Source organism: Zingiber officinale, chromosome 8A (genome assembly GCF_018446385.1).
Source record: "Zingiber officinale cultivar Zhangliang chromosome 8A, Zo_v1.1, whole genome shotgun sequence".
In the NCBI taxonomy this organism is placed as follows: domain Eukaryota; kingdom Viridiplantae; phylum Streptophyta; class Magnoliopsida; order Zingiberales; family Zingiberaceae; genus Zingiber; species Zingiber officinale.
Window position 1 is genome coordinate 21,565,369 of NC_056000.1, and position 23,242 is coordinate 21,588,610.

Genomic DNA, 23,242 nt, shown 5'->3' on the forward strand with positions numbered 1-23,242 from the left:
TATTGGTAGATTTCGAGGTTCTCGTCCACGTACGCTAACCAGTGACGCCGCGCCACGTATCCCTTTCTCTTTCACCCACACACGCCATCGATCTTCTCCCATTCATTGGTGGACCACCTCTGGTCCCACATTCCTATCCTCTCACATCCAATCAGGTTCGTGGCTGGTGAGAAGAAGAGGAGCTCCCACTCCGCGTGCTCCCTCCGAGCTCGCATAGCGCAAAGCGCGCTGCCACTGCCTGCTCGACGCGTGTCCCGCCCTCCGTTTTGCGACACAACCCCGCCAACCCACGCGCAGCGCATTGTCGCCACGTAACTGTACAATTACTTTACTACCCCTATCGAATCTTCTTCATCCAGCCCTACGAATTTCAATCCAACGGTTAGATTCAATGTCATCTTTGTCAATATAAACGTCCAATAAGGGTAGAATAGTCAGAGTAGGAGAGAGAAAGTTGAACCTTATCCACAGCGAACTACCTCTCTCTATAAATGAATCCCTTTCCCTTATTGAAATCATTATCAACAGCCGGAGAAGAGAAAGGATCTAACTTTTTCTTGTTTTTTTTCTCTTTATCACCCTCTTTAAACTTCCTTTTTTGATATAGCGCCTTCAAGCCTCGCGTAGTAGCTGAAACCGAGGGCTTATTTGTGAAATTAATTTGTAAGGGAGGTGTTTATCGAAAGAATAGCAGAGGCGGAACACGCCGATGATGGCCGGGCGGAAGCAGCACAGAGCGCACCGCCTGTTCGCGGCGCCGGCCTCCATCTCCGACGGGGGCTACGACATCGAAGAGTTCGAGGAGTCCGACGTCTGGGGGTGCGCCGTCGAGCCGCGCCGCGTCGCCGAGCTTCCCAATCCGCGGGGCCAGGCGGGAGACGGCAAGCGTGGGGATCGCCCTGGCGGAGGAAGGAGGGCGTCTTCTTCGTTGCCGGTGAACATACCGGACTGGTCGAAGATACTCGGGAGCCACTACGCCGGCGGAAACAGCGGCAGGAACAGGGGATGGTGGGAGGAAGAAGGGGGCGGCGGCGGTTCGCCGGGGCCGGTGATCCCCCCGCACGAGCTGGCGTGCCAAAGCCAGACATCGCCGTTTTCGGTGCACGAGGGGGTCGGGCGAACCCTCAAAGGCCGCGAACTCAGCCGCGTCCGCAACGCCATTTGGGAGAAGATCGGCTTCCAGGACTGACAACGCCATTCTCGCCACCACTTCCCCTGCCGGGAAAAATGCAAGAAACTCGAATAAAAATCACATTTTTAGCTGCATTTTGGAGAAACTACAACTGTGAGGGAATTTTTTGTTGTCACTCAAAATCCCTTTTTTTTCCTACATATATATTTTTATATATATGTTGTTGTATGGGAGAACTGATACATGGATTACTCCTTAAAAATCTTCTTTTGTTTGGAGAAAACATCATTTCTTACTGATCAAACACTCGATCTCTTCCTCAATCTGTATTTTTGGAGATTTTTTCTAGCCACTAAAGCATTGGATTGTGTTGTTTAGAAGAAAAAAGAAGAAGATAACTTTGGAAGACAAAGTTATCCACTTGATCCCACTGTTGATACAATAATTAAATATCTCGAGATCTAAACGATTCTTACAAGGAGATTGTAAATCATAAACTGGAGCTCATCTTTGTGTCTTCCATTATTGCCTCCAAAAAACCAGACAGAGAAAAGCATATTTTACTGAAAGTTTGTGGCATTCAACAAAAACTGTGCACTGCTTGAGTTCATCTCAAAGTTGTATGCTTCCGATGCATATAAACTAAAGCAGCACATATAACAATAACAACAGTCGATCATATAATAGAGTGAAAATCAAACAATTTGCTGCCCACTTTATGCTTAAACCTGAGTGCTCTGAAGCATCTGAAATGGCATTTTAGAAGGAAATATTCGTTCCATAATATTGCCCTGCATAAATCCCTTTTAAAAGGAGATGGGCATTATCAGAGACTCTCCATCAAGTGACAGAAACAGGTGAAGGAATCCATAGACTAGCCACAAAGGCCTCAGTCTGTGCAAGGGAATTGATGTTGCTGAGAAGGTTAAGTGCATGAGAGAATAATCCATTAAAAGAAGCCAACAACCTCCATCTTCTTTGACATTTGCATATATTTTGTATTGGAAAGAAGGCAAATGCATTGCTTGTAATGGTCGTATAAATTTGTCTTGGTGATTTTCAAGATTCACTTCGAAAGATTCTATCTTCGTAGTTAGACCTACAATTTGATTCATTTGGATATTAACTAATCCCAAATCCTTTTATTATTCCTCTGAATACTTTATCAGTAAATAGAGAAAATAACAGAATTTAAGAAATTTATTGCTCAGGTATATTTCTCATCAAAATGAAAATGACTTTTCAACCGAATCAATATCACTTCTTTTTTTTTTAAGAAAGATAAAGCATATCAATAATTAGGATCTAAATACATTAGGTTAAATCAATAATTATTAATCAAAGTGGAACCACCAAAGCCATAGTTATTAATCATGGATTGTTCAATTAGTGGTTGTGATTGTGTTCTTTTGTTTCATATCTTTTTTTTTTAATCCGTTCTTGTTTCCACTCTACACTCGACCTCGTTCTATTGGTAAATACTTCAATAGGTTTCCAATCTGTTCAGATATTTTTTTGAAGACCTAGAAACTTCATACAAAATCTTATAAGTAGATAGCAATGTGAAATATATATCATTTTAGTATCCTAAAGTTTCGAGGAAAAAAAAACATAGTATATTTGAATTTTAATATGGATGAATATTTTAAAAATCAACATTTAAATATGTATAGGAGAAGATCATAGGGTAACTCGGTGCACGAATCTTTCGTCGTACAAGATTCTGGGAAAAGATTCATTGTACGCAACTAGACACTGAAAATAACCTCTTACAAAAAATAGAATAAGACTGTATATAATAAATTCTTCCTCGAAATCTTGTATGATGAGAATTTCGTACATCAAACTATCCTTATCCATGCATAAGGAAAAGATTGTTGGATTAAATTTCATAGAATGAAATTTAAAGATCTAGATAATAAAAAACTAAAAAATTATTTTTTTCAAATGAAATAAATATTTATTAATAATTAAAATAAATTTATTAGAAAGAAAAATCATCAACCTCCAAAATACAAAATTAATGTATGATTCCGACAGGTGTCCCTTCCCTTCCCTTCCGACCAAGTTGCAGTCTTTTTCTATGCTAGAACTGTTTTTGGAAAGGAACAAGAAAATGGCGAAGGTGAGGAGGCAGAGCCACAGCGACCGAGTCCGAGTGCGTGGAGTGGAAACGGACATCGCCCTCTTGAGCTGGGTCGTTGTAGCAGTTCCGTAGTTGCGGTTTTGGTACTTGTTAGGGCTGCTCTCCTTCGCCCATATGGGAAGGAAAATGGAGAGCCGGATGGAGTCAACTGAGGTGGAGGAGGAGGAGGAGATGCATCGCTGCGCTGATGAGGAAGCCACAGTCGCCGCCGTGGCGGAGGAGCCTAGCATCGACGCCGACAAGTTGAGCTACGAGATCTTCTCTATTTTAGAAAGCAAATTCCTTTTTGATTACGACGACCACAACAAGCTCTGGCTTTCCGCCGCTCCGTCTGTGGCTGACTCCGCCCCGCCTGCGCCGGAGGAGGCGATGCAGTCGTCCTCCTTCGGGAACCAGAGGGGCAAGGTTTGCGTTCTCTGCATCGACGGCGGCGGGGGAGGCGGCATGCGGGGTATTCTCCCTGGGAAAGCCGTTTCTTACCTGGAGCAGGCTCTCAAGGCCAAGTCCGGCGACCCCGACGCGCGAATCTCTGATTATTTCGACCTCGCCGCTGGCACCGGCGTCGGGGGTGTCTTTGTCGCCATGCTCTTCGCTAGCCGCGACGGCGTCCGCCCGCTTTTCGAGGCCGACGACACCTGGCGCTTCCTCGCCGACAAGGGCAAGAATCTCTTGCGGAAGGCATCGTCTTCGCGCAGCGCGTTCCTCCGCTGCCTCTCGCTCCGCGGCGGCGCGTCGACGACGGCGGGCGTGGACAGGGCGATGAAGGAGGCGTTCGGCAAGGACCTGACCCTTCGGGACACGGTGAAGCCGGTGCTGATCCCCTGCTACGACCTGCTGACCTCCGCTCCGCTCGTGTTCTCGCGCGCCGACGCCGTGGAGAGCGAGGGCTTCAACTTCCGGCTATGGGAGGTCTGCCGCGCGACGTGGGCCGAGCCGGGGCTGTTCGCTCCCGCAGAGATCAGCTCCGTGGACGGGACCACCGCCTGCGTCGGCGTCGACGGCGGACTGACGATGAGCAACCCTACGGCGGCGGCGATCACGCACGTGCTCCACAACAAGTACGAGTTCCCCTTCGTGCGCGGGGTGGAGGACCTGATGGTGCTTTCCCTCGGATGCGGGGACGCCGTCGATGGCCGGCGAGGGGCCAGGGAGTGGACTGTCCCTGTCTCGCGCATCGCGGCCGGCGGCGCCGCAGACCTCGTGGACCAGTCCGTCGCGCTCGCCTTCGGCCAGTGCCGGAGCTCCAACTACGTTCGCGTGCAGGTAGGCGCGCGCCAAATCTCGCTTCCGCCTCTGAAATCTGATCTGTAGCCACGCTTTTGGATGCTTCGGCAGGGTAATGGCCGGAGAATCAGCGTCGACGCGGACTTCTGCGACGTCAAGGCGCTGTCGCAGGCATCTGAAGAAATGCTGAGACAGAAGAACGTGGAATCTGTGCTGTTCGCCGGGAAGAGAGTGAAGCAGGAGACGAATATGGAGAAGCTCGACTGGTTCGCCGGGGAGCTCGTGCTGGAGCACCGGAGAAGGAGTTGCCGCATCGCTCCCACCGTCGCATTCAAGCGAGCGATCCCAAAGCCCACAAATCGGTCTTAGCAGGGTGTTCTTTCTTTGATTATGCTCTCGTATCGTATCCGTCGTCTTTTTTCTTCACCAGAACATCGTCTCGATCAGATCGACCTCAGAATTGCTGGAAGGAAAAGGATGTTTTCTTCTTGCATCGATCTCGTGAGATTCTCCCAACTGTAAATAAATTGTTTGATCCTATCGCGGGGAGAAGACGCACTGACTAAATGAATGTTGACGGAGGAAACATTTTGAGCAGGGAGCTGCGCGGACTTAGAGCTAGAATCTGTGGATCTGTGCACAAAACCAATAGAAATGTTAGATTGAGAATCAAGGAGGGGTCTCTCCCAGAGATACTCTGAAATTCATGTCAAAATAGTAGTGGACTGAAAATTAGAAGATGAATAATAGAACGGTAGTATGAATGTATGTGTACGTGTGAGCATTTGAGGTCAACGACGAGGATTTTCATTTTATACCATTTCTCATAACTTTTATAGTAATGAGACGATAAAAATGACTTGTGTCAGAATATGTCCGGTGGTGGAGAACATACGATAGTTTTCCTCATACTAGAATAAAGGAATATTCTCGGATGAATAGCTGTTATTATTTGATAAGCTATTATAATTTTTTAATAATGTTGTCTTCTAGAGGAGATTCGATCGACTCTAAAATCGAGCGGATATAGGCTAGGAGTCGCGCCCTGAAGAGACGAGAAACTAAGTCTAGAGGTCCTGTTCATGAGTGGGGAGTTTAGCCCATATGTTCGACCGGCTCTAGGGTCGCTCTAGGATCGCTCAAGTTTATACTGAGAATCTTGCATTGGAAGAGTGGGTAGTTAAGCTCCATATGTCCGGTCGGCTCTAGGGCCCAATTAGTTGTATGCTAAAAGGCTTGCACAGAAAAAAGGCAGGGAAGCTAAGACCCTTATGTCCGATTGGCTCTAGGGCTCGACCGGTTGTATGCTGAGAGACTTGAGTAGTGAAGTGAGGAGCTAAGCCCTATATGTCCGACCGACTATAGGGTCTGACGACTGCATGTTAAGAGGCTTACACAGGAGAAGTTGGGAGGTAAGCCCCGTATGCCCAGCCGACTCTAAGGTCCAATTGACTGTATGTCGAGAGACTTGCATAGGAGAAGTGGGGAGCTAAGGCCCATATGCCCGGTTGATTCTAGGGCCGCTCGAGTTTATGCTGGGAGTCTTGTTCATGAGAAGTGGAGAGCTAGGCCTCGTAAGTCCGACTGGCTCTGTGGCCCGACCAGTTGTATGCTGAGAGATTTATACAAGAGAAGTAGGGAGCTAAACCTTATGTGCCCGACTAGCTCTAAGGTCCGACCGGTTGTATGATGAAAAATTTACATAGGAGAAGTGGAGAGTTAAGTCTCATATGCTCGGTCGGCTCTAGGGCCGCTTGGATTTATGTTGGAACCCCTACATCTGAGAGGTGGTTCATTTGGATATATGTACCCAGACTTTGACTGTCATTTCATCTTAACTTTGACCACCACATCATCTTGACTATCGACTCCATATTACCTTTGGAGTCACTCACAATGTGTTGTATCACTGATAGAATTGAATCTCCCAAAATCAATCATATAATTCTAGCTATGTCATCATCTAAGGGGGTGGGTGTATTCAATGTTGGACTTTTAATTATTTAAATGACTTTTGTGTATTTTAAAAGTCTAGATGTATTCAATCTAAATTTTTATAAACTTTATAGAAATCTAGTGGTATCCAAATTAGATTTTTATAGAGTTTTAAAAAATCATGTGGTATTCAAACTTTACTTTTTAAAATTCTATGAAAATCTTTTGGTATCCAAAGTTTCAATAGATTTTCATGGATTCTTTTAGAAATCCTTGGATATAAATTTTAACCAATAAGAACTCTTCAAAACACTTGGTACAATTTTAAAAATAAAATAAAAAGACTTCTCCTCATCCTTGAGATTTCTATAGACTTGAAATCGTTTTAATTTTTTATAAAATAGTTCTTTCTTTTCCACTCCTCGATTTTGATTATTTCTTTTATTTTAAAGGTCCTGTCCTCGTTTAACCTCTTAGCGGCTTGCATCAACCTCTCAGCATGCATTTCATGCGAAGCTAAGAGCCCTCTGAAATGTCGTTCTCTGACGTTATAATGGCAAAAGAATAGATCGAAATGGCTGGAACGGAACAACAGTCGATTGTAGCCTTTTCTTCGGCGGCAACTCATGGCGGTGGGTTGCAGGTGGAGATTTTTTTCTCCGATTACTTGTGATGGGAAACAATGAGTGTCATCTGGTGAAGCTTGCGGTGCGCCGGAAAGGAAGAAAACAAATAGAAAAATTATTTGAGGCGGCCGGTGATGCTTCTATCGACTACTTGCGAGCAGGTCTAAGTCGAAGTCGATTTAGATAGCAACACTATGCGAAGAGAGAAGAGAAACTTGAGACAGTAGTTTTTAATATAAAATATCTATTAATAAATCAAATTAATTCTCAATATAATAAATAGATAATTTAATAAAGTCTAATAAAATTTTATCTAAAAATATTCTACAAAATTTATTAAATTTTAAAAATTTCTAAATAAAATTTATATATTTATATATATTTATTTTAATAATATTATTACTAATCAAATTTATCAATTTAACATTTTATTAAAAGTTTGACCAAACTAAAGAGTTTGACCAACATTTCAAGTTAATTTGGATCAAAAATATAAATGAAAATATTTAAAATTATTATAATATTGTTGGATTTAAAATTATATTATTAAAGTGAGACGTTATCTTTTCTTTATTTTTAGCCAAAACAAGATAAAAGTATAAAAAGTTGATAAAGTTTTCTATGGACAAATATATTATTTATTATTTTATTAAAAAAATAAGTTTAATTAGGTATTTTAGGTTTTATTTGAAAATAAAAATCGTGTGAAATCATGACCGCCTATGGCTTTCTAAGATTGAATACACCCCTTAAATCTATAAGTTTTTGTAAAATTTACAAATGTATATAAAAGTCTTGTAAAAAAGTATATAGAACTCCATGTAATTCTTTTAACAACTATATAAGATTCTATAAAAGTCAATAAAAATCTATGAACTCCACAAAAGTCTATCATTAAAAAAAAAATAATTAAAGTCATTCAATCTCTTGATTAAATATACCCTAAGAAAAATTTAAGGGTTGTCCAGTCATGCGCCTTAGGTTTTTTTTAGCCATTTAAGAATTAACCTAAGAATGTCATCAATTATGAGTGCTTTCTGACTAGATCTATGGGAACTATTCATGGAGTAAGATCGATCACTTTCTGAATTAATCGAAACTGAATATATAGTACAAATTATTAAAACTAGTACAAATTAAAAAAAGTTTTAAGAATTTGTTTTGATCAAATTAAAGTTTAGGATGAACTGCCTTTGAATGCTCTTGATAATAATAAAAAAAACTATTAAAATTTTAAAAAATAAAATTAAAAATACACCACATCCTGAATTTTTTTTAAAAAAAAATATATTTCAACTGTTATAATGGTTATTATCCGATAACTTATTTAAGATTGTTGTACATTTTTTATTTTTCATTCATACATCCTCCCATTAATGTACGGTGAGATTTGAATCCTACAAATTAGATTCTATCAGTAAAAGTACTGTCTGAACTCAATCATATTATTATAACAGTCCCAGCGTTTACTCCTCCGTAACAACTAGCGTTTATCAGTACCATCACCTTCATTACTAATCATCCCATTCCAAAAATATTCATCTTCATGTTAAATATTCATGAATTCTCTTGGGCTTGAATTACGGGTGTCAAACACCAAACGATCTAAGTTCTTATGTACATCTGAATCTTGAGCATCAGAGTACCATACGATATTCGAAATCAAGTGCTGAACACAATATTATTCTTCTTCCGAGTTTTTCCTGACCCGACCCGACCTTAATCCATCCTTCAGTCCGTCCACATATCTCAACTTTTCAAACTTTCCAACTCTTCAATAGTGGATCATAATTATGAAGGTATCATAAACTTATGCATATTATTTATTTACCAAATTAAATTTATTTTAAAAAAATAAATATTTCAGCAGTTAGTACGACCACAATGCTATCTTAATTTTTTCAACCTTGTTTTTTTTTTTTTTTTGTTATTCCCGGATAACTTCTGAAGTATGCAAATTGATCGTCGAGGCTAGTGTTCGACATTATCTCCGTAAACGATATTGCTCCGCTACCTCAATGCTCCTCGCGACGATGCATACGTGCAAAGTGCACCTACAAAGCGCCCATTGCGCATGTGGCGGGCTCACGCTCGCCCTGGGCTAAGGGAGCACCTGTCCTTTTTGTGTTAACTCCATTAACACATCTTCATTAATAAGTAGAGAATACACATCGAGAATTTCCGATGTGGGACTATTCTCCCATGCACTTTATTAATGAATAATAAATGTTATTTTGGGTCGACTTTAAACATTAATTTCTCATTCACCCTTAATCGGTTTTGAGCAAATTAATAGTCTAAATCTATCTACGCAAATCGTAGATTTCAATTTTGAAGTCAATTACGACTTTCAACAATTGATGGCTTCCTTCCTCAAAATCATTTTTGGTCTATTTAAGACCCCAATATCCAACATTTTTTAATGATTTTGATCATCTCAGATGACTTTTTAACCATTGCCCTTAAATTATTGTCCAAACTAATGCGGGGTGTGATTTTGTGAAAAACCAAAACTAGAAGTGGGATGTGAAAAAAAGGGCAACAATAAATAAAGAGGAAGCTTTGAGATGACCCAAACGTTTCAATCAGGGTGGTAAAGAAAAAGCCAAAGTACGGTAGGTGTGCGGTCCAAAGAAAACGTTAATGTTTATTTATCCTATTCATTTCGTTTTTTTTTAAGAAGAAATTGGTTAGTGGGCATTATGTGCCATCATTTTTTTTTTATAAATCAGATATTCAACTTTCGTCCGATTCTTCAAAAGAATAAATAATTTATTATAATGGATAGATATCTAATTTTTAGAACAGATTAATTTTAAAGTTGATAGATTTATAAATATTTTCATTAATTATTAGAATAAATTATGAAGGGTTCATAAAAGCTCATCTAGAAAATTAACATTCTTAGTCTTATTTTTCACTAAATGAAAAATTAAAACTTTAAAATTTTTAATTATCCTTGAAAAGTCTAATCATTACACAATTATTCCGGAGATAGAAATAGATGGTCACCCTGATTCATTTATTGATAAATCTGAAAAATCATTTTTTTTCCTTATTTTTTAAAGTACTTCAGATATTAACTTGTTGAACCAATTAATCTAGGAAATGAACCAATTAATCTAGGAAATGACTAGTTTAGTGTCATAAAATTTTTTCATCATCTATCATGATAAATCGAGATGTGTTCGTAAAAACTCATCTAAGCGGTTAATGTTCTTAATTTTTTTCCTTATTTTCTTTTTGGTAGTTGACACCATGTTTCTAGTTTTTCAAACGGTCCATTGTCACACAAATTTTTTATTAGCTATCAGGATAAATTGGGAGGTACTCATTAGGATAGACCATAGATTTTGAAGGATCTTGTGTAAAAAAATAGGCTCTTTGTATTTATATAAAAAATAATAAAATTTAATTGAACATATAAATTAAATTTATGTTTAAGGATTTTAGGATTTAAGAGAAAGAAAAATCTGCTCAAGGTTTTTTTTCACTTTTTTAAAAATCGTTAATATTTTAGATTCTATAATTAAATTCTTTTTATTTTTTTCTAACCTTAGCATTTACTTTAAACAAATATATAAAAAATTATAATAAAAAAAAAAACAAAGTGCCCACTTTTTAATTTAATTTTTTTTATAAACTTAACCTTCAATTTAAAAAAATTATTAACAATTTTATTAAAAAAATATGGACTCCGTCGGAGGTAGGGCCTTATATGCGGCCCCATCTTGACCACCTAGGGCTACTGATATATATATATATTTTTAAGTATTATTGAACGCATATTTACTTGTATTTCATAAGTATGATTTATGTTTATTGTACCATATTTCATTATTATGTCATACTTCCACTCATTTTATTCAGAGATTTGCTCTTTCTTTGTTTTCATTAACAGGGCACGATTTGGAGCAAAAATAAAACTTAAATGGAGTATAGAGCTTCCAAAATATCTGGGTCATGCTTATGAGGCACGACTGTGAGAAAATCTGACACAATCTAGTGTTTCCCAAGGCATGACCGTGTCTTTTTTTAAACACGGTCGTGTGATTTTTTTTACATTGCGGACCGAAAGTAAAATTCTCATAACTTTTTGCTCCATTGGAGTTACAAGTTGTTTCACATATCAAAATATAGATAATTTCAAGATATATAACTTTCCTTGAGACTTCAACTAGAGAAACTCAAGTTTAGATGGGCTAAAAGATGTTTCTATGAGATACGACTATGTTTACTTTACCAAGGTCATGTCTACTTCATCAGGGTCATGAGACATGTCAGTGTCTTTTACCAGGGTCATAAGACACGGTCATGTCTTTCACCAGGGCCATGAGACATGGTCGTGTGTCTCTCCAGGAGTAGATTGTACCAGCACACACGGTTGTGCCTCCTCTCCAAAGAAGAACCAGGAGCAGGTCATGCTTTGAGGCACGGTCGTGCCTCCACTAACAACTGTCCAGGGGTTAGCTGTGTGAAACTACACGGTCGTGCCCCCCTTCCAAAGCCCGATCAAAGTCAAGTAATGTCAAAGTTCTAGAGAAGAACTAGGTAGGGGTTGTGCCTGAGAGGCACAATCGTGCTTCCCCATCCAGTGGCGACATACACCTTAGCCATGCTTAGGGGCATGATCATGACACGGACCAGACAAGGATCGTACCCCAGCCTATAAAAGGAGCTTTTCCCCCTTTTGACTGATATTATTGTTAGTTTAATTCAATCAATCGCATCAAATTATAATTTTTGATGATAAAATAAATCATGAATATTTGAATAAGGTTAATAATGTATTCAAACATTTCTGATTTCTCAAGCAACTCAACTGTCTTGCCTCCCAAGGTATTCACGCTCTTTCTAACTTTTGTGAATAATTTTGTTATATAAAATTCTCATGGCTAATCTACACAACAATAATAGCAACAACAATAACGATTCCTTAGGGATTTTAAATTTCAAATTATAAATGATTATCGATCAATATCCATGATTACTATTATTACTTATTTACATTTTATAATTAAATATCCATCGACCTACAATTATTTCCATCAACGTATTGTAGATTAAAATAGATATTGATAAAATCCTTTACCTACAAAATTACAATCTTATCCTTCCAACCACACTATATTCCATATGGGTTATTGTCAAAATGAATTTACCTATATAATTTATTCAATCATAATTTCCATAACTGAATTTGACTCCAAATTTTTTTTGAAACAATTTGTATATATAACTATAAATATAAAAAATTTAAAATAGCATCGGCCAGTTTTCTTTGACTCTTATCGATAATGAAAATTGAATTGAATATATTTTATCTTTAATGAAGAATGACGGATTCCTTGTTGAGCATTTGTATAATTTAATTATCACATACACGACCCAATAAACTATATATAGCTTTTAATTAGCATCAACAATTGATAAATTAAAATCATGCATATTTTAATTAAATATATATAAATCTCTCGGGTCTAACGATAAAAAAAAATTATGAAAGAATATATTTTATTAGGACATAATTATTATAAGTAAATAGTTATTTATTTCTTAGTTATTAGGGAATAATTATTATTAGAAAATAGTTATTTATTTCTTAATTATTAGAGAATAATTATTATTATTATGAAATATTTATTGTTTTCTTAATTTATGCATTTTTTTTATTTTCACTTGTAATGGTATTTATATATATCATGCTATCATTAATAATATGTGTAAATTCTATCATAACATGGTATCAGAGCGATAAACTTAACATCAATCTTTTTTTAATTTCTTTCTTTCTTTTTCTCCTCTCTTCCGCATTTCCTTTTCTCACGGTTAAAAAAAACCTTAGCTTTCTTCTCCTTTCTCTGCCACTGACGTCAACGGGATTCGTCGTTGTCACGTCTTTTCTACTGTTCACATGTTGCTGCGGTCAGAGGAGGCATTGTCGTCCAAAGGCAGCCCACCATCAGCCTTATTGCCGTCAAAAAAAAAAAAAGTTCTTGCTATCCCTCCGTCGTCAACGTCCTTGTATGACTAGCCCCCCTTTCCCTACAAATTTAGCTACTCCACCGCTTCCTTCGCTTTCTCCTTCACGGGTTCAAGTCCATCCTGTGACACCTCCTTCATCGGTGTCACTTTTTCTCGGGCTTTCTGTCCGGCCGCTTCTGTGATCTCTTTAGCTTTCTTAGAATCTTCTTTCTCCCCCATTTTCCTTTCTTATGTTTTTTTTGTCCTAAAAAAAATTCTCTTTTCTGACTTCCTCTTTTCCCCTGTATAATAATTTTGTTTTATTCTTTCAAAAGGTCCATTAATAGCGAGGTTCAATTCCTCCTCTTTTCTCTATCTCTTCTTGTTTTTTTTTCTCATAGCAAGAGCAATATTATTATCTTTTTTCTTAAGTTTAAAGACATCAAATTTCATCCTTCTCTTCCTCCCCTTCTTTGTTTGTTTGTTTTTTTTTTTAAGCAGCAGCCGCATTATAGCAGTCTTTCCTTCGTGAGTATTATTTTAGTCATCTTCTGATAGGCCAAATAGCAAGTTTTTTTTTCCAAGTTTTGTTCAATAGCAGATTTTCTACATCTGCTCCAGCATATGCAGTCACCAAAATGTAGTCTTCTCTCTCTTAGGGATGTAAATGAACCAAACGATTCGCGAGCTATTCGGAGCTCGATTCGGTAAAAAGCTCGTTCGAGTTCGTTCATTTATCTTATTGAGCCGAGCTCGAGCTCGATTTCGAGCTCAACAGTTTTATCGAGTAGAGCTCGAGCTTAAGGATATTCAGTCTTGAGCTCGCGAACATGTTCGTTTATAGGCTCGCGAGCCAAAAAAATGAGCCTTAAACCGAGCCAAAAAACGAGCTCTAAAACGAGCCAAAAAAAATGAGCTCTAAAACGAGCCTTAAAATGAGCCAAAAAATGAGCTCTAAAACGAGCTCTAAACAAGCCCGAAAACGAGCCCGAGCTCGCTTAACGAGTTAGGCTCGTTAACTTTGATAATCGAGCTAATAACGAGCCGAGCTCGAACTGTTCGCGAGTTTGATAATTCTAAAACGAGCCGAGCTCGAACTGTTCGCGAGTTTGATAATTCTAAAACGAGCCGAGCTCGAGCCTTTGTGATAAAAGCTTGATTCGAGCTCGAGCCGAGCTCGAGCCCGAATATAACTTAAACGAGCCGAGCTCGAGCCTAATACTGTTCGACTCGGTTCGGCTCGTTTACATCCCTACTCTCTCTGCTGCTCTTATTCTGATGACAAATCAGATTCCAGCCTTCAAACAACAACACCTCATCTCCTTCTAGTTGTTGTCTTCTTTCATCAAAGGCAAAGTTCAACAAATTGTCGTTTCATTGATCGCACTGGTGGATTTTGCTCTAAAAAAATACCCATCGGTCGCCTTCTACAATGATTGTCGCTAACGACATCACTCGCCGGCTATCTCTCACAAATACTCCTGATTCATCTTCCAAACAATGCACGGTTGTGTGCTCTTCGACTGAGGCTGAATATCGCACCATTGCCTCTGCGACATCTGAGATCCAATGGATTAAGTCACTTTTGACAAATCTGCTTCTTCTGGTTACCACGCCTGTTGTGCTTTCACTGATAATTTGGGCCTTCGAATTGCGAGTTACTCATATTTCTGCTGAGAATCAGTTGGCTGATGCACTTACCAAGTCGCTTTCTTGACCTCGACTGTTTGCTATTTGTAACAAGATTGGTGTCATTTCTGGGGCACCATCTTGAAATGGCGTATTAGGAAATAATTATTATAAGTAAATAGTTATTTATTTCTTAGTTATTAGTGAATAATTATTATTAGAAAATAGTTATTTGTTTCCTAGTTAATAGAGAATAATTATTATTAGAAAATACTTATTATTTTCCTAATTTATATCTTTTCCTATTTTTACTTGTAATGATATTTATATATATCATATACTATCATTAATAATATGTGTAAATTCTTTCGTCAATATATTTTTGACAATAACACTTATATATATATTCTTTAATTGATCCATGCATGTACAACTTACATTGCACCCACTTGTTTGGCTAAGATCACTACCTTCATGATGGAGTAAGTAAATCATTCTATCTCATAGGAGCACAACAAGTGTATATATATATATATATATATATATATATATATATATATATATATATATATATATATATATAAAAGAAAGGAAAATAAATTTATGGTGGAAAATTATCCTCAGAGGAAGAGAAGAGAAAGGGTGAAGAAATCTCTTCCTTTGCTTGCTTGTTTATCTTGAGAGGGGAAGATGGATATATGCGATATAATTTTATAAATAAAAAAATGTACATGCGTCATTTTTTTAGTACATAAGGTAATGTAAGTTAGGGTACATGTATTATTTTTTTTAGTACATAGGGTAATATAAGTTAAAAAGGGTGCATACGTTATTTTTTTTTTGGCATATGATATAATTTAGAAAAATGATATACTCAAGGAAAGAATCTCAATAAATTGCTCAAGGATAGACACATTTTATGTGTCTATCCTTGAGCATTTTATTGAGATTTTTCCTTGAACGTATCATAGCTCATAATTTTATGAATAAAAAGGGGCACATGCGTTATTTTTTTCCAATTCGTTGCTTTCTATCCAATTTTGAGATGATCGATTTTAGCTCAAAAATTATCCGTTGATAGATTACATTTATCTTCCATCTAAAAATTTTAATAAAGTAATGACAGAAACCTTTCCACTACGGAATTTTTTCTTTAGTTTGCTTTCCACTCTCCTAAGTAAACTAACCCTTAATCATAAGTATAATTTAATAAAAATATCCAAGTAATATCCAATTGATATCACATACCACTAAAATGTACCCATAAATATAATATACACATGAATAATATTTAAAGAAATTGTTTTAAGGGCATATAATTTTAACACTTGTATTCTAATATAGGGTTCTCCCCCTTGGAGGAATCCTAGAGCCTCCATCTCCAGTTGATTTTGACGATCTTTCTGTAGGATCGGAAAGAACGCTAGAGGGGGGGAGAGAGGTGAATAGCGATCGTGAAAATCGATAGTGAATTAATCAAAGTAAGCAGTGGAAGGAAAAATGAATCAATGCTAACAAACCAAGATTTACTTAGTTCCGAGCCTTCGACGAATCCTACTCCAAGGCCCGCACTCGTCGAGGACTTTCATTGGACAATCTACTAATAGTACACAAAATATTACAGGAGTTAAGTACAAGAATTGGAAATAAAAGTTACCAACAACAACAATAATAAAATGGAAAAGTCTTGGTCGTCGGTTGTCAGTGGAGCGTAGCAGCATTGCGGGAGCTTTTTCGAAGCACCGAGCAAGAAGAACACTTGTAGTGATTGTCATTGTGAAGCTCCGGGTCGAGGGCCTTTAAATAGGTCCATTTTAGGCGCTTGGAACCCCTCTGGGCGCCTGGACCACGTGATTCGATCAATCGACGCGCTCCACGTAAGCTTGCGGATGAGTTTTCGGGTACGGGCGCCCAGACCGCTTGGGTGCCCGCGGCTGTGCTCGAGCGAGCCTGCTCTAGGCGCCCGGATCCCTTTTGGACGCCCGGAGTCCTTTCTCCAACAGTCTTTTTCCTGCAAGAAAAGGTTAGCTCAGATAATCAAAGATTATATCTATCCTACAAAATAGAGTTAGCGCGACATAATAGATAGGGTAGTAATTAGATCCTATCTCCTCGAGACCGGGATCTAGTCAATATCTCAACTTAGACTTCCCAAATGGGCTTAAGTTGGATCAACGCTTACAGTTCCCTCAACGGGGAACGCGTCCTCACCGAGTCACTCTCATTTAGTGACTTACATTTACTTACCTGCCAAACATCTAGTCCTTCAAACCTGTTTGGACTTTCTATGTCCTTGTTTAGTATCTAACCAAGCTGATCTACTAAGACTTGCCTGCAACACTAAGTTAGCACAATAGATATAAAAATGGTAAGGAAAAATAGTGTTAGCATTATTAATAATTTGTTGATCCGATCGATCACATATTACCTAGGGTTACCTCTTCCTAGGATGCCCAGCTTCACTCATTAGGACTTCCATTGTCTGGCTTTACTCACCAAGACTTTCATCACCTAACTTCACTCACTAGGGTAAGACTTCACTCACCAGGACTTCCACCACCTAGCTTCACTCACTAGGGTCCGACTTCACTCACCGGGACTTCCACCACCTAGCTTCACTCACTAGGGTCCGACTTCACTCACCGGGACTTCCGCCACCTAGCTTCACTCAATAGGGTCTGACTTCACTCACCAGAACTTCCCGCCACCTAGATTCACTTACTAGGGCTCGGCTTCACTCACCAGGACTTCCGCCACATAGCTTCACTCACTAGGGCCCGACTTCACCCACCAGGACTTCCCACCACCTAGTTTCACTCATTAGGGTTCGACTTCACTCACCAGGACTTCCTCTTGCCTAACCTCCAGTTAGGACTAGTCACTCAGTAGACTTCTCACCTGCCTATCCTTTGATTAAGACTTACCCTTGCTAGTCAATTTTCTCTTCCAAGCATTAAACCCTTGGTCAAACTAACCAGACTAAGGTACATTGTCAAACATCGGAACCCTAGAGGTCGATTGCACCAAATCTCCTCCTTTTTGATGTTTGACAATTTTCTTAAGTTAGGCTTGGATCTTTAGGGTTAATTCGGGTTAATTCTCAAAGTTTGAGAGATTCGAAAAGTTTGAGAGATTAGAAGATTAGGAATATTCGTAACTTTTTTCTCACTTAAGATCTTAACTTTTCTAACTTATGATCACTCCCCCCCCCCCTTTGACACACATAAAAAAGACATAAACTTAAGGTTACTCTACATTAGCTTTTGCACCAACAATAATATTTGAAAGTCATAATTTTTCAAAATAAATTTTCAAGGTGGTGCAGTAGACTAAAAAAATCCTTTTAGTAGTATTTTTCAAAGACATGTTGCACATAATTTTCAAACATAGAATTTTATAAAATATTTTTTAAGGATAGTTTCAAAGATTTATAAAACTAATGTTTGAAGAAGTTTAGAAAATTATGTTTAATATTTTAATCAAGACTCCCCCTCAATATGACACGTCCTTAGGAATTCTTGTTAACTATAAAGAACACTTCCTATGTGTCTTGAGAGTTGATCCACATCAAAAGAATATTTAAGTATTTTTAGAATATTTTTTTTAATTAATTTCAAAAGCATTTTTAAAATATTTTTGTTAAAGAATTTTCAAAATAATTTTCAAAAGAAAGATTTCATAAGGATTTTGAAAATTTTATTTTATCAAAAGTTTGAAGGTGAATTTTTAAAATATTTTTCAAATAATTTCCAAAGTGTTTTTGCACACCATTTTCAAGGAGACTTCTAGGGAGTAATTTTTGAAATACTAATAAAAAATTTTGAAACAGGGTTTTGAAAAAAAAAATTGATGACTAAGTAATTTACAAGTATTTAAAATATTTTTCAAGGTAATTTTTCAATCATATACATTAAAAACGGGATATAAAATACATTAAACAAAGTTTTAAATGTTTACATTTTTTAAAAACAATTTTCAAATGTCCTCCCCTGAATTTAACACTCCCCCTTAATTTGTACTATAGTTTAGACATATTAAATTGAACATATTTTCAAGACCCTTACTCCCCCTTAACCTAGCACCTTCTAGTTATTTTTGTTAGCAACAAGAATTTCTATCTTAGTGCCTAGGAAATTTACTATTCGTAATACAAATGTTCATCAAATATTTGATTTACATCTTATTATGATTGTTCAGTTAAGTTTAAATTATTAATAAAAAACCTTAGATTTAGGTGTATTAAGTTAAAATTAAGTTTTAGGTTAAATGAAATAATTTGTTATTAAGTCAATAATAGTTAATCATTATCAATGATTTATTGATTAACTTTTACATGACTCAATTCAATAATTTAATATTTATTTAATTAAAATAACTTTACATTTCATATTGAGTGATTGAGTTACTTGACTAATGAATGAAAGTATTAGTTTTAATTTTAAATTTTGATTAGGTTTAACTTAAACAAATTATTGATTAAAATTAGGATTAACTAAGCTGTAAGTTTGAATTAATTCAGAGTTAAATTTATTAAAGTTAGTAAACAAGTTAAGGTTCAATTTGAGTCAATCTTTAATTAATATAAATTATGATTTAATTAAAGTAAATTTAAGATTTTTTATTAACATTGAAATTAAAGTTGATTAAGTTAAATAAAAGTTAAGCCACAACATATAAATTCAAGTTTGATTTAAAGTGCATTAGAGTAAAGTTAATGTTTTAATTTGATTAAATTAGGGTACTAATAAGGTTAGACTAAACAATTAAACTTTAATTAATTATTTATTTATTTATTAATTTCTTAATTGAGTTTAAAGTTTAAGTTAATTAAATTTTAATTGATTTAATTATTTGTATAATCAAGTTTTAATTTAGGTGTCTAAGTTTTAAAAGGATTTTTAGAATATTAAAATAATTTTAAAAAGATTTTTAAAATGCTTTTTAAGGATTTTTCAAATAATTTTTAAAAGATTTTGGAGATAAATTTTGAAATGAATTTTTAAAAGATTTTTAAAATAATTTTTAAAGTATTTTTGAAAAATAATTTTTAAAATATTTTTATAATAATATTTTTTTTAAAAAAAATTTAAAAATAGATTTTTTTTAAAAAAATATTTTTTTAAATAATTTATATATGATACGTTAATTAAAATATGTTTAATTCAATTTTGATTTTGGTGTTTAATTAAATTAATATTGGTATTTAGTTTAATTTAATCCTTATTTAATTTAATTTAATTTTTATTTTATTTTATTTTATTTGAAATCCTTAATCATCTCACCCGATCTATGTTTTCAATCAGAGAATTCTATAGTTTTGTGAGATGAGTTAAGTTTAATTTCAGGGTTGGATTTAGCTTTATATTAGATTCAAGTTTAGCTTTGGGTTCAACAAGTAGACATTGTTTAGATAAACTTCTGGGCTATGGTGAGTCACCTGGACATAATTAAAATAATCATGCCTTCGAGGTTTTCCAAATAGTCTTATTCATTGAACTTAGTATAAAACTTTGGTCTAACTAGTTAGGATTCGTAAGGGGTAGCTTCAGTTAGTTCTACTAAGCTAAATATATATCAGGTCGAAGTCATATCTTCCTAAATATGCATAGACAGAGTTTTCCTAACCTACTATCATCCAAAACTTCACCAGTACTGTTGATCAAGTTAAACTTTTATCCCTTTTTGACCTAATCATAATTACCCAGCTGGATAAACTATTATTTTTAGAGGTGCCAATCAATTTGGAATCTCCCCCTAAATTGTTAAATATCTTATTAGATTTATTGAAGTTTTCATTATTTTAATTAAGTTAAATCTAGATTTTATGAATTTGAATTTATGTTTCTGATTTAGATTAGATTTGTTATTGATTAATTTCATAATAAAAAGATATTTGATTATATCTTGGTTTTAGATTTGGCTTAGAATTGTACTCAAGATTTAATGATTTCGTGAGATAATCAATTATCTTTTCTAGTTTATAAATTTTATTTTTCAAAATATTGTTTTGTTTTTCTAATTTCCTAAACCTTAAATATGTATTTTTAAATATTAAAGAATTATTTTCTAAATTATTGTTTAGGTGTTTATTAGTTAATGTATTGGGTTGAGCATGCATATCTAATTGTTGAGGAAAATCTAGACTAGAGCAATAATAATTATCTAAGTTATTACCATGTGTAGAAAAAATAGGATTTTCATGTACTGTAAACTTATTGAGCTTTGCTCGCCCTAGATCCTTGGGTCTTCTTTATGGGCATTGATGTTTGTAGTGACCCATTTGTCTACACTTGAAACATTGGATGTGCTCCTTCCCTTTCTGGACTTTTGGCATTGATTTCTCCTTGGCTTTCGGTTGTGTGGTTCGAGTCTTATAAGTGGGGCACTTACATTTGTAATACACTCTTTCACTATATTTAAAGCATGTTATATAATCTTTAATTTTTAAGTTTACAAATTTACCTTTTGAATCCTCATTAGGATTCTCCTTCTTATTCACTGTCATCTTATATTCAGATTTTGACTTTTGTTCTGACTCTGATTCAGATTCTTCTACCTCCTCTTTTGCCATTAATGCCATGAAGCTGGTTTGGTCTAATTCTCCTAAGTTTAATTCTGAGGATGACTCTAGGGATTTAGATTCAGATCTGAGCTCAAGTTTGACTTGATCTTCCAGTTGTGACAGATCCTCGTGAACTTTGTTTAGCCAGATCCAAAAGTTGTAGGGATATTTGAATTCTTTGATTCTGCACACAATTTTATTAGGCAATGATTCTAAAAAAAAAGTTTATTACCTTCTGTTTTGCTTTTGAATTTTTGGTGGATCTTTTCAATGCTATTCCATAGTCAAAGTCGTCCATCATGATGAAGCTTTCCATTTGCATCATCCATAGGTGGAATTCGTCCTTCTTGTACATCTCATATGGAGGTGGTTCGTTGATATTTCGCCGGAGCCTCTCGTTGTGCTCCATTTCAAATATCTCACAAAAAAAAGAGCAATGTCTCGAGACTAGGTCTTGGATTAGTAGTGTAGGAGATAATAAAGGTATTTAGAAATTTGATTGGTGTTGCACCAATTCAAAGTATTTTGCAACGAAAAATTTATCCAAAGAGGTAATTGTACCAATTTGGATTAAAAAAACTCAAAACTTGAAAGAGATATGTAAAAAGAATTGAAAGTCACCCCTTACATGATTGGTGGTTGCACCCATTCAGAGCGGTACCTGCTCTGATACCACTTGTAGGATCGGAAAGAACGCTAGAGGGGGTGAATAGCGATCACGAAAATCGATAGCGAATTAATCGAAGTACACAGCGGAAGAAAAAATGAACCAATGCTAACAAATTGAGTTTTACTTGGTTCGGAGCCTTTGACGACTCCTACTCCAAGGCCCGCACTCATCGAGTGCTTTTGCTGGGCAATCTACTAACAATTCGCAAAAGATTACAGGAGTTAAGTACAAAAACTGGAAATAAAAGTTACCAACAATAACAATAAAATGAAAAAGTCTTGGTTGCTGGTTGTCAGTGGAGCGTAGTAGCATTGCAGGAGACTTTTCGGAGCACTGAGCAAGAAGAACACTTATAGTGATTGTCGTTGTGAAGCTCCGGGTCGAGGGCTTTTAAATAGCTCTATTTCGGGTGCTTGGAACCCCTCCGGGCACCTGGAACACATGGCTCGGCCAATCGACACGCTCCACGTAAGTTTGTGGATGAGTTTTCAGGTTCGAGCGCCTGGACCGAGTTCGGGCGTCGGACAACCTAGGTGCACGCGGCTGCGCTCAGGCAAGCCTGCTCCAGGATTCTAGAGTCCTTTCTCCAGCATCCTTCTTCCTACAAGAAAAGGTTAGTCCGGACAATCAAAGATTATATCTATCCTACAAAACAGAGTTAGCAGAACATAGCAGACAGGGTAGTAATTAGATCTTGTCTCCTTGAGACTAGGATCTAGTCAAGATCTCAACTTAGGTTTCTCAAATGGGCCTAAGTTGGATCGACACTTATAGTTCCCTCAACGGGGAACTCATCCTCACCGAGTCACTCTCCTTTAGTGACTTACCTGCCAAACATCTGGTCCTTCAGACCTGTTTGGACTTTCTCTGACCTTGCTTAGTATCTGATCAAGCTGATCTACTATGACTTGCCTGCAACATTGAGTTAGCACAATAGATATAAAAATGGTAAGGAAAAATACTGTTAACATTATTAATATTTCGCTGGTCCGGTCGATCACATATTACCAGGGTTACCTCCCGCTAGGGATGGCCAACTTCACTCACTAGGACTTACATTGTCTGACTTCACTCACCTGGACTTCCATCACCTAGCTTCACTCACTAGGGTCTGACTTCACTCACTAGGACTTCCACCACCTAGCTTCACTCACTAGGGCCTGGCTTCATGTACCAGGACTTCTACCACCTAGTTTCACTCACTAGGGCTCGACTTCACTCACTAGGACTTCCACCACCTAGCTTCACTCACTATGGTCCGACTTCACTCACCAGTGTTAGGCAATCGGTGGCCGGCTTGAAGGGGGGTTGGATAGCTAGGTCACCCCCAAATTCGTTTCTTTTCTACAAGATT

At 36.7% G+C, this 23,242-nt stretch overlaps 2 protein-coding genes across 2 annotated transcripts; both read left to right on the forward strand.

Annotated features, from left to right (window-relative positions):
• Positions 1–505: 505 nt before the first annotated feature.
• On the forward strand, positions 506–1,213 carry LOC122010460. Its single transcript, XM_042567002.1, has one exon. It carries the CDS (start codon positions 710–712, stop codon positions 1,187–1,189), a length of 480 nt encoding a protein of 159 aa, XP_042422936.1. The 5' UTR covers positions 506–709; the 3' UTR covers positions 1,190–1,213.
• A 2,005-nt stretch (positions 1,214–3,218) lies between these two features.
• LOC122007924 (patatin-like protein 6) lies at positions 3,219–5,317 on the forward strand. Its single transcript, XM_042563463.1, has 2 exons — positions 3,219–4,541; positions 4,614–5,317. The coding sequence occupies exons 1-2, from the start codon at positions 3,393–3,395 to the stop codon at positions 4,869–4,871; spliced, it is 1,407 nt and encodes a 468-aa protein (XP_042419397.1). The 5' UTR covers positions 3,219–3,392; the 3' UTR covers positions 4,872–5,317.
• The last annotated feature ends 17,925 nt before the right edge of the window (positions 5,318–23,242 follow it).

Bases quoted from the DNA above. Each gene is read 5' to 3' on its own strand.
- LOC122010460 (XM_042567002.1), top strand. From the start codon at position 710: ATGATGGCCGGGCGGAAGCAGCACAGAGCGCACCGCCTGTTCGCGGCG.
- LOC122007924 (XM_042563463.1), top strand. From the start codon at position 3,393: ATGGGAAGGAAAATGGAGAGCCGGATGGAGTCAACTGAGGTGGAGGAG. The intron at 4,542-4,613 runs GTAGGCGCGCGC...ATGCTTCGGCAG, and splicing joins CCAACTACGTTCGCGTGCAG to GGTAATGGCCGGAGAATCAG.